Source organism: Morus notabilis, unplaced genomic scaffold (genome assembly GCF_000414095.1).
Source record: "Morus notabilis unplaced genomic scaffold, ASM41409v2 Scaffold329, whole genome shotgun sequence".
Lineage (NCBI taxonomy): Eukaryota > Viridiplantae > Streptophyta > Magnoliopsida > Rosales > Moraceae > Morus > Morus notabilis.
Window position 1 is genome coordinate 1,197,854 of NW_010358084.1, and position 14,268 is coordinate 1,212,121.

At 34.3% G+C, this 14,268-nt stretch overlaps 1 protein-coding gene across 1 annotated transcript; it reads right to left on the reverse strand.

Moving 5' to 3' along the window:
- Window positions 1–8,978: 8,978 nt before the first annotated feature.
- Window positions 8,979–13,710, reverse strand: LOC21409968 (phospholipid:diacylglycerol acyltransferase 1). Its single transcript, XM_010091812.2, has 7 exons — window positions 12,994–13,710; window positions 11,900–12,122; window positions 11,450–11,733; window positions 10,770–11,082; window positions 10,408–10,667; window positions 9,435–9,931; window positions 8,979–9,317 (listed from the first exon to the last, which is right to left on the reverse strand). The coding sequence occupies exons 1-6, from the start codon at window positions 13,452–13,454 to the stop codon at window positions 9,445–9,447; spliced, it is 2,028 nt and encodes a 675-aa protein (XP_010090114.1). The 5' UTR covers window positions 13,455–13,710; the 3' UTR covers window positions 8,979–9,317; window positions 9,435–9,444.
- Between the last annotated feature and the right edge of the window lie 558 nt (window positions 13,711–14,268).

A 14,268-nucleotide genomic window follows, 5' to 3' on the forward strand; every position in this document is an offset into this window, starting at 1 on the left:
TCCCGTAAATGGCTTGCAAAGAGAAGGGTTATTTGGTAAATAGACAGAGTCCACATTGGTCATAACAGTTAAAGAAGATAGAGTAAAAATTAAAAAGGTAATTTGTCGTTTTCCTTGTGCTGTCGGGTAGAGGAGGTAGAATCTATAGGGAGGGAGGGGAGGCATTGACTATTATTATAATAATAACATAAAATAATAATAAAATAAAATAAAATATTTTGTAGTGCAAGACAACCATGCTGGTACAGTTCACTGTTCAGATAGGGTAGAAAAAGATTTCTCTCATCAGTGGCTTGGAACATATCCAAATCCAAAAAGACTTTTCCCATTTCCTTAAAGAGGCTGGTTAAATATCACTGCTCGTTTTTAATTATAATTTATAGTTTGTTATAGTGTTATTTCTCATAAAAAATACACATAAATTAAAAATAATTATAATCTTATAATTCTAATTCATGAACAAAACATCTCTTTATATGTATTTTTTTTAAAAATAAATATTATAATAAATTATAAATTATTATTCAAATCATGTCACAAATATACTAACCAACCAATCGCACCCTAAACTCCCGTTTCAAATTTCAATGCATCACCAACTTCCATAAAAACTTCCATAAAAACTATGGGGATGATTGCTCTTTCCCAGCCCAAAAGAAAACAAGACGACAAATTCCATGTAATATTGCTTCTTTGATTATTAACTTGAAGGCTGATCATTCATATTATTTTATTTTTTAAAAAGTTTTTGAAATAATTAATTTAAGTGTTCAATTTAAATTCAGATATAATTTTATATAGAGTTTTTAATTATAATAAAAAAAATTAGATGTAACTTTTTATGAGAGTTTCTAACTATAATAAAATTAAAATTAAAAATTCAAATCAGTAAAATAAAAAGTGACCTTAATTAAAACTTCGGATAGTAACAAGGCATACATTTACCAATGCCTTTTTTTTTTCTTAGTTATTGACCGCTAGAAGCATCAGTTTGTGTTTGAAATGACATTCTTATACCTAATACTATGAGAGGGAGGAGTAGACCAAGAATTACGTAGACTAAAGTAGTTAGAAATTACATTCTAAATTTAAGCATTCAGAAAAGTCTAATTTCAAACAAAGATACGTGAAAAAGTGAAATCCATATAGCCAATCCCAATTAAGATAGAATTAAGACTTATTATTGTTGTTGTTGTTTGTTGTTGTATTTACTGATGCCTTCTTGGAGACATCTCTCTTAACATCATTTTTATGGCCGGTATAAAAGATTAACAGAACTATAATTTAAATTTTATGAGAAGATGTTATAATAGAATTTTTTAAATTTAAATTTAAAAAAAATACTATTTAAATTCAAATCAAAATGGTTTAAACCCATCAATATATCTCTTGAAGTTTAGATACTCAAAAATCCTTAAAATATACAATTTTTACTCTGGAGTGATATTGTGTTGAGAAAAGTGTATGTGTGTGTTGTTTCACATAAAAAGTGAATGAGAATGTAAAATAATTTATATACATAAAATGACTCAAGACTTAATAGGTTAACATTTTGAGTCAAATTAAACTCTTAAAGCGTGTTAAACGAGTTTTACATATGGTGTCTCCCTGACATATTGTCTAAAAACAACCCATTTTCAATGAAGAAGTAAAAAATATTTTAAAAACATATAATAAGACCTCCAGAAAATGAATATCAAATATCAAATGGATATTTTCAAGAATCATTTGAAAATAAATATTACAAAATTTACGGGGAAAATTCAGAGAAATGCCCTGTAAAAGTTGTACTTTTAGGCCTCATTCATTTTACTGATTTGAATTTTTAGTTTTAAGTTTTTACAGTAAAAATCTTTCAAAAAATATCACATCTAATTTTTTCTGTTACAGTAAAAAATTTTAAAAAAATATCACATCTCAATTTAAATTAAAAATTTAAATATGTAAAGTGAACATGCCATTTTCTAGATTGTTCCTCTCTCTTATTAAAGGACATAGTTAACGCCTCAAGATTTTTTTTCTACTTTTTCGACACTATCTGCCCTCCAATATTACATCAAGAGCATGACGTGGTAAGATTATATGATGATTAATCATCAAAAGGACGATTATCTCACGAGGAAAGAAAAAACAAAAAACGAAAGCATCTAGAAACAAACATAACGGATAAAAGCACTTTAAAATAAGGTTTAACGAGACACGTGCTATCCGATGAAGCGCCAAAAATCACAGTTGGGCTCAACTTATTAAAGGGCCTACCTATGCTAGGCATAAGGTAATTCCCAACACATAGAGACGAATCTAATAATGGATAGAGACGTGCCACCAAATATAACATAGAATAATATCCCAAGACATTTTTCTTTTCTTTTCTTCCTGGAAAAGAATTACTAGAATACTATTTAGTGTTGAGATATTCTTATACTGTCCAAAAAATAAAAAATAAAAAATAAAAAATAAAGCTCCTTGGTAGAGAGTTTGAAAATTCAACTCTTTTTCTTTAGAAAAACCCTATCCATCCAAACGGGCCCCACTAATGTCAGTAATTAGGAGAAATCCCGTTTTGGATGAGCAGCATTGCTCTTTTCCTTTACGCAAGGACATGGTCAAGCTTCAAGAAGGCAAAAACAAGACAAATTAAACTACAAAGTAGACTAGGGTGAGGGTTTATTTAGCGGGCTTTGAATAGAAAATTAAAATATATATATATATATATGCAAAGTCTATAATCCGGTATCGGATTGTGTTTTTTTTTTTTTTAAATATATATTTTTTATTTTAAATGTATATATATATATTTTAAAATATGTATATATTGTATATTTTATTATAAAAAGAAATGTATATGTTTTAAGAAAAAATATACACATTCTAAAGAAGAAATATGCATATTTTATAAAGAAATGAATAAGTGCCGCTTTAATCCGGTCCCGGTTTAAATATTTTATGAGAAACAATACCATAACATAAAGGTTTGAGGTATGGTTCAAACCCGGGAGACCAACGGCACCTAGGTTTCGAGCAGAAAAAAATGCCACAGATACCAACAACAAAAAATCATCAAAATAGACAGGCAAATTATTACTATATACTAAAAAAAACCCGTCTGGCACTGTTCATCCAGACTCAGTTTACTGTTTTTGCAATAGTGTTCTGACGATTTTGCCCTTATTTCCCTGTTGTTCCTTTCTTCTGTGCGGGGGTCATTCTGTCTTTTTGCGCCCTAAGCATTCAGTTTGTTTTGGGATTCAACTTGATTTTACGGTTTCACCCCTGCTTCTTTGTTCTTCTTTTTCACTCCTATCTTGAGGGATTTCGGTCATTCTCCTTTGGGGGCATTATCTTTCCTCGATTTTCTTCTCATCGCAGCCCTAAATTGTTTTGCCTCTTTCATCTGCCTTTCTCTCCACCTCCTTCATCTGCTCTTTGCCTCCGCCTCTTATATTGTTCTTCGGCGAGTATTGTGGGCTTTTTCTCTCATGGGTCCATGTTCTCCTTCATCTGCTCTTTGCCTCCGCCTCCTTCATTGTTCTTCGGCGCATATTGTGGGCTTTTTCTCTCATGGGTTCATGTTCGTTCCCTTTCTCATGTCATTTTGGACGATGTTGTTGGGTTTTGCCGCCTCTTTTCTTTGGTTTGTTCGGACATTTTTAGTTTTGGGTTTGCTTTGATTTTCATCTGTTATTTTTGTGCATGGTTATTTTGTTCTTTGTGTAGTTAAATTTCTCAATATTTGTTAAGATTGGATGCAATTTATGACTAGATGGTGTATTTAGGTTTTGAAAAATTGATCTCTAATGTTTTATGCTTGCTCTGGATTAGTCATTTTGTTAAGAGAGTAATTTTTATCTCGGTGTTTTTGGGTTGTCTTCGGTTGACTTCTTTGATGCCCTTAGTCTCTTTGCCTTCCTCATCCTCTTTCCTTCTTTGGGTTTCTGGTTCGGTGTTGTTGGTCTCTCCCCTGTCGGTGAAGGCCTGCGTTTTCTTGCCTCTTTGACCTCTTCATTTTCTTTGTGCTCCCCTTACCCCCTTTCCCATCTCCTTATTTTCTCGGATATGCTTATGGTCTTTTGGCGAATGTCATGTATCTTTCCTTTGGTGTATTGATTTTCTTCCCTTTTCTCATCTGATTTAGGAGGAAATTGTGCGATTTTATGCTTTCCTCTTGTCTTTTTCGATTGTGTTTATTTTTTGTTTTAGTTTCGTTTTTTCCTGTCGTTTTAGTGAATGATGCTTTGATTTATTTATGTTTTCGTGCATGTGTCTTCGATGTTGGTTTGCTTTGTCATTTTCACTTCAATTTTTCTGTGTTTTTAGGAGATTGCATCTTCAGGCTTCTTTTTCCCGCTATTTTTTATGTCTTTTTCTATGGTTTTCCCTGTTGTTTGCTTCCGCGCATTATCTGTTTAAACTTTTCAGTATTTGGCAAGAGTGGGTGCAATTTTCTGATTGGATGGCACATATGTTTATGGAGAAATTTTTTTTTAATTTTCTATTTTTTATCTTGATTTGTGCTTTTGTTCAAACAGATGTGGGTGCTTCCGTGTTGACTCCGCCTGATCTTGATGACAGAGATCCTTATGTGGATGGTTCCGTGTTGTCTTTGCCTGATTTTCATTTTTTCCCCTTATTTATTAAGCTAATGATCTGTCATATATGCAGTGCACATTTGTCCTGCCACGTTCATTATTTGTACTGATCCTGCTGCACAAGTATTAAATGAATCCTTGATCGTTATCTTCTCCTTTAATGGATTTATTTGTGCAGGGATTTTATCTCTGTCGGTGGACTTTTTCTTGCTAATTTCATGCCGTGTATGGGTAATTCTTGATTTTCCCTTCTTCATTTATTGCATTGATGCTTACAATGGCCACTTGGATGCTTACAGTGGCCACTTGCTTTCCCCGGTTGATGGGCTGATGATTTGTAGTGATTTTTTTACGGACACATTAAATGAATTGGTGATTTTTTCTCTCTGAATATTCTGGAATCTCCACTAATTTTTGCTTTGCATTATCTAGAATCCCTGACAATTTTAGAGAAAAAAAAAAACCCTTTGTACTTTTTCTCTCTTTTTTTCCTCTTTCTTGCGTTTGATTTTTTCTGAGCCTTTTGCTTTTTAAATTATCCCTAGGGCTGTATTGGTTTTATGATTTAATAAGGCAATTTTTATTTGTTAAGTTTTCTGATGTCAGTGCACAATATTACGTGTTACATTATTAGACGTTGTTTACTGTTCATGCTGCTTTTTGACTCTTTATTTATGAATACTGCTGCGTGCACGAATTTGTAATGCATGTTCCTGTCTATTTCTCCTGCATCTGTTCTTTTATTTCAACCGCTCTGTTATTTCTCCCATCATTTACTATTTCATTCTATTATCCCTCATTTACTCTCCTGCTTCCTGACGTCTGCGTCTTTGACTATTTATGGTTGTTGTTGTTCTACCCGTGATCACTTACTGTTTCATTTCACCCTTATTTTTTTGCTTATTCTTATGCTCTTACCTCTTTTAGATTAGTATTCAGTTCAAAAATTATTTACATACATATATACGTATATATTAGTTTCCTTTTTTATTATTAAATCCTACTTTTTTCACGTGCTTTCCTTTGCCTATGGTATCCTTCCATGATTTTGTATTATTATCAACTTCTGATATTTTTACTACTACTATTTAAATTGAGATCTACTTATCTGTATAACATGTTGTTCTCTTTTTTCTTTTTTCCTTTCCTTTTCTTTTGTTTTTCCCCCCTTTCTGTTTTGTTTCAACCTATATCTTTTATTTATGTTTTGTTTTCTGTTTACTTTATATGGGCAACATCCTTCTTTTCTTAATTTTTTTCTTCTTTCCCCCATCTCTCTCTCTCTCTCTATCTCTCTCTTTATTCACCTGGTAGTCGTTGGACAAGTTAATATCTTACTCAGGCTGGTTATTTTTTTGGCATACATGTTATAATTCGTGTGATGAATCAAACATCTTATCAACTTTTCTTGCCTTTATGCAGTTGCCCATAGTAGGTAGCCATAAAGTGCCTATAAGGATATAAGTTTATTTGTTCATCACACGTTGATGAAAATTTCATTGTTTGAGCGTGGTGTTAATATATGTTGTTTGTCCGTTGTTATCCGCGTTGACTTGAACTCATGTTACACTATTTATACATATCACTCATTTAAAAAGGAGAAGACTTTTCCTTTTCACTTTTAGTGAATATTGGTAACATCTGTTTACTCTGTCTTTTGCTTCATAAATAAATGATTATGTTGTGTTTACTTTGTCTTCTGCTTCATAAATAAATGATTATGTTGTGTTGAGCGTTTTCTTTATTAGTTCCTGACCCATACATGGACGTGCATATGTATATTGGCAATGATGATCATACTCAATTTTCACGTATTAAAGTCTATTTGATTTGTCCAAAAACTGCTGTGATTATATCTTTCCTATTTCACTTCTTAACACATTTTTACCATTTCAGTTCTCAGCCAAAACAAGTAGAGCAGTCTAAAAAACTGTTGTCTCTTTGAGCTTTCTTTGGTTAGCTGATATTGGTTATTTCAGGCACAACTTACAATATTTCTGGTATTATTAATGACTTTTGTCCAAATGCTCTTAATATTTATTGTTCATACTGAATATATTGTTTTGTTGTATTGTTGTCGACATAAGTTGTTTTTTATAGTATTCAGAAACATTTATTCCTTCTCATTATTAATAAAGCTTAGTAATATACGGTTATCTTTTTTTGTGTTCCTTATTCGTCTTATAATAGTACATATATTAGTTTGTATTTCTACTTGATATTTGTTATCCTTAGATGGTTTTAATGTATGACAGTGATTGTTACAATCTATTTTTACTTATTTGTTGCCATGTAATTTGTTCAGATTTTATGATCAATATATTTATGGCCATCTGAATCGTTATTTTAGAACATGATATTGTCTACAATTGTTGATTAGAACTATCTTGATATCTTCTTTCTTCTCTCTTTTTACTTACTTTAATATTTTTAGCTTTTTGGTTGTTTGGTCTCATCTTGGCGTATATAGTGCTCAGTCTTTTAAGCTATCTCTGTTTGATCTCAGTTTCATTGGCTCATATTCTCTGTTTAAGGCAATATTCATAGCGTTATAGGTACTTTTACTAATTGTTGCCCATATCTTCTTCATATCCGTTATTAATATTGAATATATTAGGTATTGTTTTCTGTTGTTTACTATAGTATTCAAAAAATTTTCTTTTTGTTCTTATGATTGCCCATTTTCTTTGTCTTATTTCTATTTTCTATTTATTTATTTCATAATCACATATGTATATATGTGTACCCATTTTTGCTTTGCATATTTAATCCTTACTTGGCTTTGCATATGACAATGATGGTTATAATCAAATTTGGTCTCTTGACTTCTATGTAATCAGTCCAAAAATTGTTGTCAACAAATCCCCCTTACTCAAGATTTACCAAAAGGATTTAAATGTTTTTTTTCCTTTTTCCCTCCTCCTCTTCTTCTTCTATAGTAGGTGGCAATGATGATCATGATCAATTTTGACCTGTTCAACTTCATCTAATCTGTCCAAAAATTGTTGTGAATAAATCTACCTTATTTGAATTTTGATTTTCTCTTTTCTTTTGACTAAAACAATTTAAATGTTTCTCCTTTTTTTTTGTCCCTGTTTTTTTTTTCACCTCCTAAAAATTTTATGGGTGCAACATTTCAAATGTCTATTTCCATTTCATTTAAATTTTATCTATTTCCGTTTACTAAGTTCTTCCATATTATTTCTCTTATGATTTTACAAATTTGATTTCCAATACACCAACAACATCACCTCAATTGTTTTGGTGTTCATTATTTTTTATGATATACAACTCTTTATTCTTGGGACGTTTGTTATTTTTGTTCTAACAATTTAAGCCAAGGTCTATTCCCCTACATGATATATGTTGTTTTTTTTTTTTTTTTCCACTCCCCTTAAATCTTTCATTTTAATTCTCTTCTCTCTCTTTTTTTCCCTTCTCTTCCCACGCCATTTTTTCTCCTGTCTCTTTTCCCTTTATTTACAAAAGCTTTCTTCAATGCTGCCCCTATGTATTTTTATATTTTATATTTCACTCTTTCCTATGTCATTAGCTTCCATTTTTCCAGCACCTTTTATTCAAATGAGGCCTAAGCACAGATCAGTTATTTGCTACATTGATCCTGCCTTTATTGCTTTATCTAAGTAAAATACAGGACCATTGTATATTCTTTACGCAGGGAAAATATGTTGCCTACTGTGCAGTAAATCTTCTGCCAGCTACATTATCCCTTTGATGTTGTTGTTTTCCCCTTCTTTTTTAGTTCACCTGGTAGTTTTTAGACAGATTTATACTTTAGTACGGCTACCTATTCTCTATCATGACTATATTATAATCTGTGGCAAATATAATGTCTGACTAATTTTTATACCCTTATGCAGTTGCCGTTAATCGGTATATTACCACATTCACAACTCATCAACATTTTTCTATTGAGCCTTCTTTATTACTTATTTACTGTTAACATTAATCTGTTTTTTGCTTGTCTTTTATGAAATTGATATAATCAGATGCTATCATAAGAAATCTTCTATCCCTCTGTTGATAGATGAAGCATTGAGTTGAAGATATGAAAATACAGATGTAAATTCTTTTGTTTATCTATTTTTTGTTTATAGATTTAATTCATATATTATTCTTACGTTATTCATTCCATGTGTCCATAATCATATTTTATATTGTAAATTATAAATGTAAACATGTAATCAGGGTAGATATTTTCATATTAATTTATGTAAAATAAATTATAGCTGTATTTTATCAACTCTTTATGCGATACAAAATTACTGCCCGCGCATTGCGCGGGCATACAGCAAGTTAAAGACTAAAAGGCAAAAGGAGAGAGTACATCTGAGCAAAAGCAAACAAAGAAAAGAGGGAGGAAACATGTAATTAGTAATGAAAATGAATTAATTGAATATAAGAATTCCGAATAGCTATGAAATGTAAAAAGGTTGGGCTGTTGGGGGGCAGACAAACAAAATTTCAGGACTTTAGTGCTTCCCAAACCAAATGAAGACTGCATTGCAATGTGGGTGACAAACATTAGTTTTGATCAACTTGTTTCTGCAACCTCTTCTCATTTCTTAGGCTTGTATGCTTGAGCAAATGCGAGCCCCTCAGCTCTAATCACCACAACAACCATTTATATCAGGCAGTGAATAATAATTCATCACGCGTATCTTGATATTGAACCTCCGATTGCTGTAAGTATAATTTCATCCATGACTGAAACAATAGCAAAAATAGTTTTAAACCATGAAAAACAGTTCAAACATGGAAGAATGACAATATTTACAGGGCACAGGTCAAGAAATCAAGGCAATAATTTTGGAGAAAACTTACCATGTACAAATCAGAATTGTAAATCAATCCTCTCGGACCATTCAAATATATCAGAGTATACTTGATCGCCACCCAGCTCCTCCCCAGTAGCACCGGCTGCTACTCTTATGACATCCTCAATAAGAGCAAAGTTCCCCATAATATCAACATGAGCGCCACTCTGTGTGCCCCGACCTTCTAAGAGAGTAGCTGGTGGAGCATGATCGTACTCCCTTACGTAAGTACGGATGCCCGAAGGATTGAATCGAGTTTTTCCACGCCAAGCTTTTGCACACATGAAACCTGAACTCAGGACGGGAACAGTTTCATCCCCATCAGCCAAGATAACTCCACCTTTTAAACAAGTATCCTCGCTTCCTCCCTCTGCCGAGGTATCTATTTGAAAGGGAATGTAGCATTCTGTGGCAGGAGTTGTTAGCTTGTATACATATGCTCTTTCAGTGGGGATGCCAACTCCATACATAGAATAGATCTCCATGTCCGGAGCATTTGGTAATCTACAAAAGATGGTTCAACAGGCTTAAGCAGTTATGAAGAGAAATTTGCTCAAACGATAAGCTTCCACAATCACCAGCTTATTAACTTAATATTCGTTTCTGGGCAGATAACAACTGACACAAATGAAAGAATGCTTATCAATAGCATTTTCAACTTATTCTACGTTTCCAGTTAAAAAATATGATAGGAACCCTTAAGACTAATACACACAATTAAACCCTTGACTACAGTAAGTTTACCAAGTAGAGAATAAGCAATAGAGTTTGGTTATTATTTATTTAGCATAAATTGAACTTCCAAATTCAAGACTCTGCACCATATTAATGAGGCTTTTGTAGTAGCTGAATTCATTCTGACTAAAAAGCAAGGCATTAAAAACTTGGCCAGTGAAAAGCTTTAGCATTTGCCAATTGCATTCAAGTAAAGCATGCACAACTCTCTAGAAAGAACTGTAAGCAAGAAACTAAAATCTCACTTTGTTTCCAAAGGGTTTGACCAGTATTTATAGTGTTGATATTTCGGGTCGTCTAAATTGTCAGCAATTCCATATGAAAAATGAGCTCCTCCACGCGCCATCAACTTTGGGGCAACGAATTGAAGCAGATCCAAGATCTCTCCAGCCGTGTAAGCTTTGTAATCTGCAACAGCTTTGACGCCTCCAACACCCATTTCATGGTACTCCGTCCACACATCGCAGTTGCTTGTGTTTGCAAGACTATTACCCTTAACAGCACCCTACCAATCAAGCATTCAAGTATCCATATCAAATCCAACTTCTAAATGATAATTATTTGAAGATGACATGTTATGGAATTTTTTTGAAAGGCAGAAAAGTACCCTAAAATCGATTCTTTCAATCTCGGAAGAATGTAGTGCGGCTACATCTTTCCCAAATGATACCATCTTCCCATAATTTACTCCCTTAGCAGACCCATTATTCCTTGTCCCCTTTTGGCCCGAAGCAGAGGTGCCGTTGTTCTTCTTCTTGGTACTACAATTATCAGGTGACCAGTCAAGGCCACCCCAGATGGTATCACCTCCTTTTGGCATCATTGACATGGTGGAATCCCATGTACGTGTCATCCGCATCATATGTTGTAAAGTCTGAAGACCAAACACATCCTTATCCAAGACACCGGGTGCAAAGGCCCTGTATAAGAATACACAGTTCATCAAACATCAAAATGGGAAAATGTATTAATATACATGTACACACGCACGCGTGTATATACACATATATTTCTGCAAGCTAAAAATTTTTAGACAAATAAATAAACAAACTTGTGAAAGACATAAGATCATCCTTAAACAGCCCGAGAGATCATTTTGACTATGTTGGTAATAATAGGTAAAAGATTACCTTTACTATCTTAATGTTTTATACCAACCAAATCCACCCAAAAGAGACAAAATTGTGTATAAGACTAAAGACTTCTGATCTGAAGGGCACTACTTAAACCAAAGCAAAGATACAAACAGCCAAAAAACACTGAAAATATCTTATTTAAGAGCAAAACCTGGCGACGGCAATATCCTTTCCTTCAATAGAGAAAAGTCCTGAGACTGCTTTCGGAACACCTAAGAAGGGTCCACCAATGTTCATAACAGCTTTAATATGCTTAGCACACCAATCTGATCCACCCCCACCCCCCATTGGTGCCGGTGCCTCAACCCACTTCATGAAATGCAGGAAGTACAGCACACCCATTGAATGCGGAATCACCACCACTTTTTTTCCATCATTTGTAGCTACCATTAGTTCTATATTGCTTTTTATCCTGCTCAAAGTTTGGTCCCTAACCTGATCAAGTAAAACAGAGTATCACCTTTTAGAGGCTGAAATGTGTATACTTCAAGGAAGCATAAAAAACTGTAGATATACTACATCCTTTCACGTGACCTTCCTTCAACAGATGATAAGTTGTTAAGAGAACCCCATGGCAAACCAATTATTAACTTAACAATACCTCAGTGTTTTGAAATGATAATCTCCAATCATATGCAGCCATATACATGGTTTTCTCTTCATATCCAATGCGAGCCAAATTAGCAATTAAAACTGCCCAAACAAAATAACCGGGTGCAAAGTAATCAGCTGCAACAAGGCCAGATACAGGTCTGACCCTTATACCTGAACGGTCCATTCCAGTTTCATTATCCAGGGACATATGCTCAACCCAGCATAATGGTCTGCATTAAATAAAAACATGGGAGGAACACCCTTAGAGAGTCAATCCACTAATCCTAGTTAAAAAACTGAATGCAAGATAACACTCCAAAACAGTAAGAATACAGAAAATTTTGGCAAGATTGAAACAACCAGACAACTTACAACAAGGAGAACAACATATATCGAATGTGACAAGTTGTGCAGAATGTTGTGTTTGTTTAGATTCCTTTCTCCGAAAATGTATTCATTTCTTTCTTAAAAAGAACAAATTTTAAAATTTGGTGATAAACATATTTCCATAATGATCCAACTAAAGCATTTAGACCAAGAAATGAGCACATGCCCATTAATTATTTTACACAATTTAACTACATAAAACGACTACCATTGGACCTTTTAGATAGCACAAATAATCTTTCAAAACCCTTTAAAAGAACCACGTAGAATTAATGACTTCACAGAGTCACGAGTTATTAGATCCTATAGTACTTCATCTCTATGGTCATAGTCTATAGACGTAGACATGCGTGTTGCGTCCGACAAGGTATGAGAAAGTAGCAAACTTTCAAAGCCAAGGATGCTGGTTAATACATATAGACGTCTATATAAATCTATACGACGTCTTCCTGACTTAAATGCCAACAAAAAAACATCTCCTAAGAAACTTAAGAACATGGCAATCTAGAAATCTTTGAAAAGCTTTCCACTTTACCAATTGCACTAAAGTTTCCTTACCTCACATTCATAAAAAAAACTCAAAAACTTTTCACTAAACACCTTTCCAATTCCTCCCAAAACATCACAATCACTCAACAATCACAAGAACACAATCCAAACAACAAATCCACAAAAACAAAAACCAGAAAAAGACAACTTTCAGGAATTTGTTACCTCTTGTACAATTCCCCAAACGTACCGCCCCAAAGCCTCTTTCTGAACAGTCCATCGGCGCACTGGTGGCCCTCCCAGAGCTCGAGGCCGCCGGTGACAATTCCGGGAACGAAGACGACCGGGTGCTTGGCGACTAGCCCCTCCTTTCTCAGCTTCACTCCCGGCGGGTCCGGCAAGGGACCGGTGATCGCCTCCGTCACGTACTGAGGGAACGAGGCGGGCATTGCGTTGTAGAGGAAGAGCAGGAACCACCACGTCGAGCATATGCAGCCGATGAACCAGCAACAACCGTCCACGCACGACCACCGCTTCCTGATTCTCCTCCTCGTTTCTTCTTCTTGTTCTCTCTGCTTTCTCTCTCTACTTTCTCTCTCCTTCTTCGTCGTCTCGTCGTCGTCGCCATCGCCGTTCTGGTGCTCTGGATTGGGAAATTTGCCCTTCCTCTGCCTTAGAAACGACATCGTATCGTGGAAATGATGATCTGAAACTGAAAATAATATAGCTAGCTCTCAAAGGCAGCCTGGCTTTTTATTTTATTTTATTTTAAATTAATTTAATTTTGTTTTGTTTTTTGTTTATTTAGAGTAACCGGAGAGAGGGAGCGTCACCGGAGGGGAATGACGTGGAAGCTCCCAATTGGGCGACGTCGAGGGGGCTCTGGCCGTTTGCGTCGTTGGTCATTTCTGGAGGCTGAAGAGAGAGAGAGAGAGAGAACTGGAAGTTTCAGATCTGGTGTGGGTCCCAGACGTGTTTCAAAAATTACACGTGGCGTCTGCGGAAAGAGATTCTTTCTGCTGGTGCCGTGGGGTTGTGGCGCTGATCGGACGGCTGTGGTGAGTCTTCGGCGGTCGTTTTTTGACATTGGGATTGACGGTGTCGTTTCTGTCTATTTTTAGGAGCTTTATTTATTTATATTAATTAAAAAAAGGCTAACATTTACACAATTAAAAAATAAATGAGCGGTGATCCAGAATTGTCGTTTTTTCCTTTTTCTCTTGTTTTGGGGCTCTTTTTAGTGGGGTTTCGAGCTTTATTTTCTCCAATGGCAACTAAAAGCTGCAATGGCCATTGCATTGCATCTATGAAGTCCAACAACCAAAAAAAAAAAGAAAAAAAAAAAGATGACCCTTTTTTATATATAAAAAAACCCCTCATTTTTCTTCTTTATATTATTCACAAAAGGGACCTTATCTTTGCTTATGCAATCAAAAAGCTTCACATGATATATATATATATATATATATATTTTTTTTTTTTTTTCAGTGGGAGAAAGGC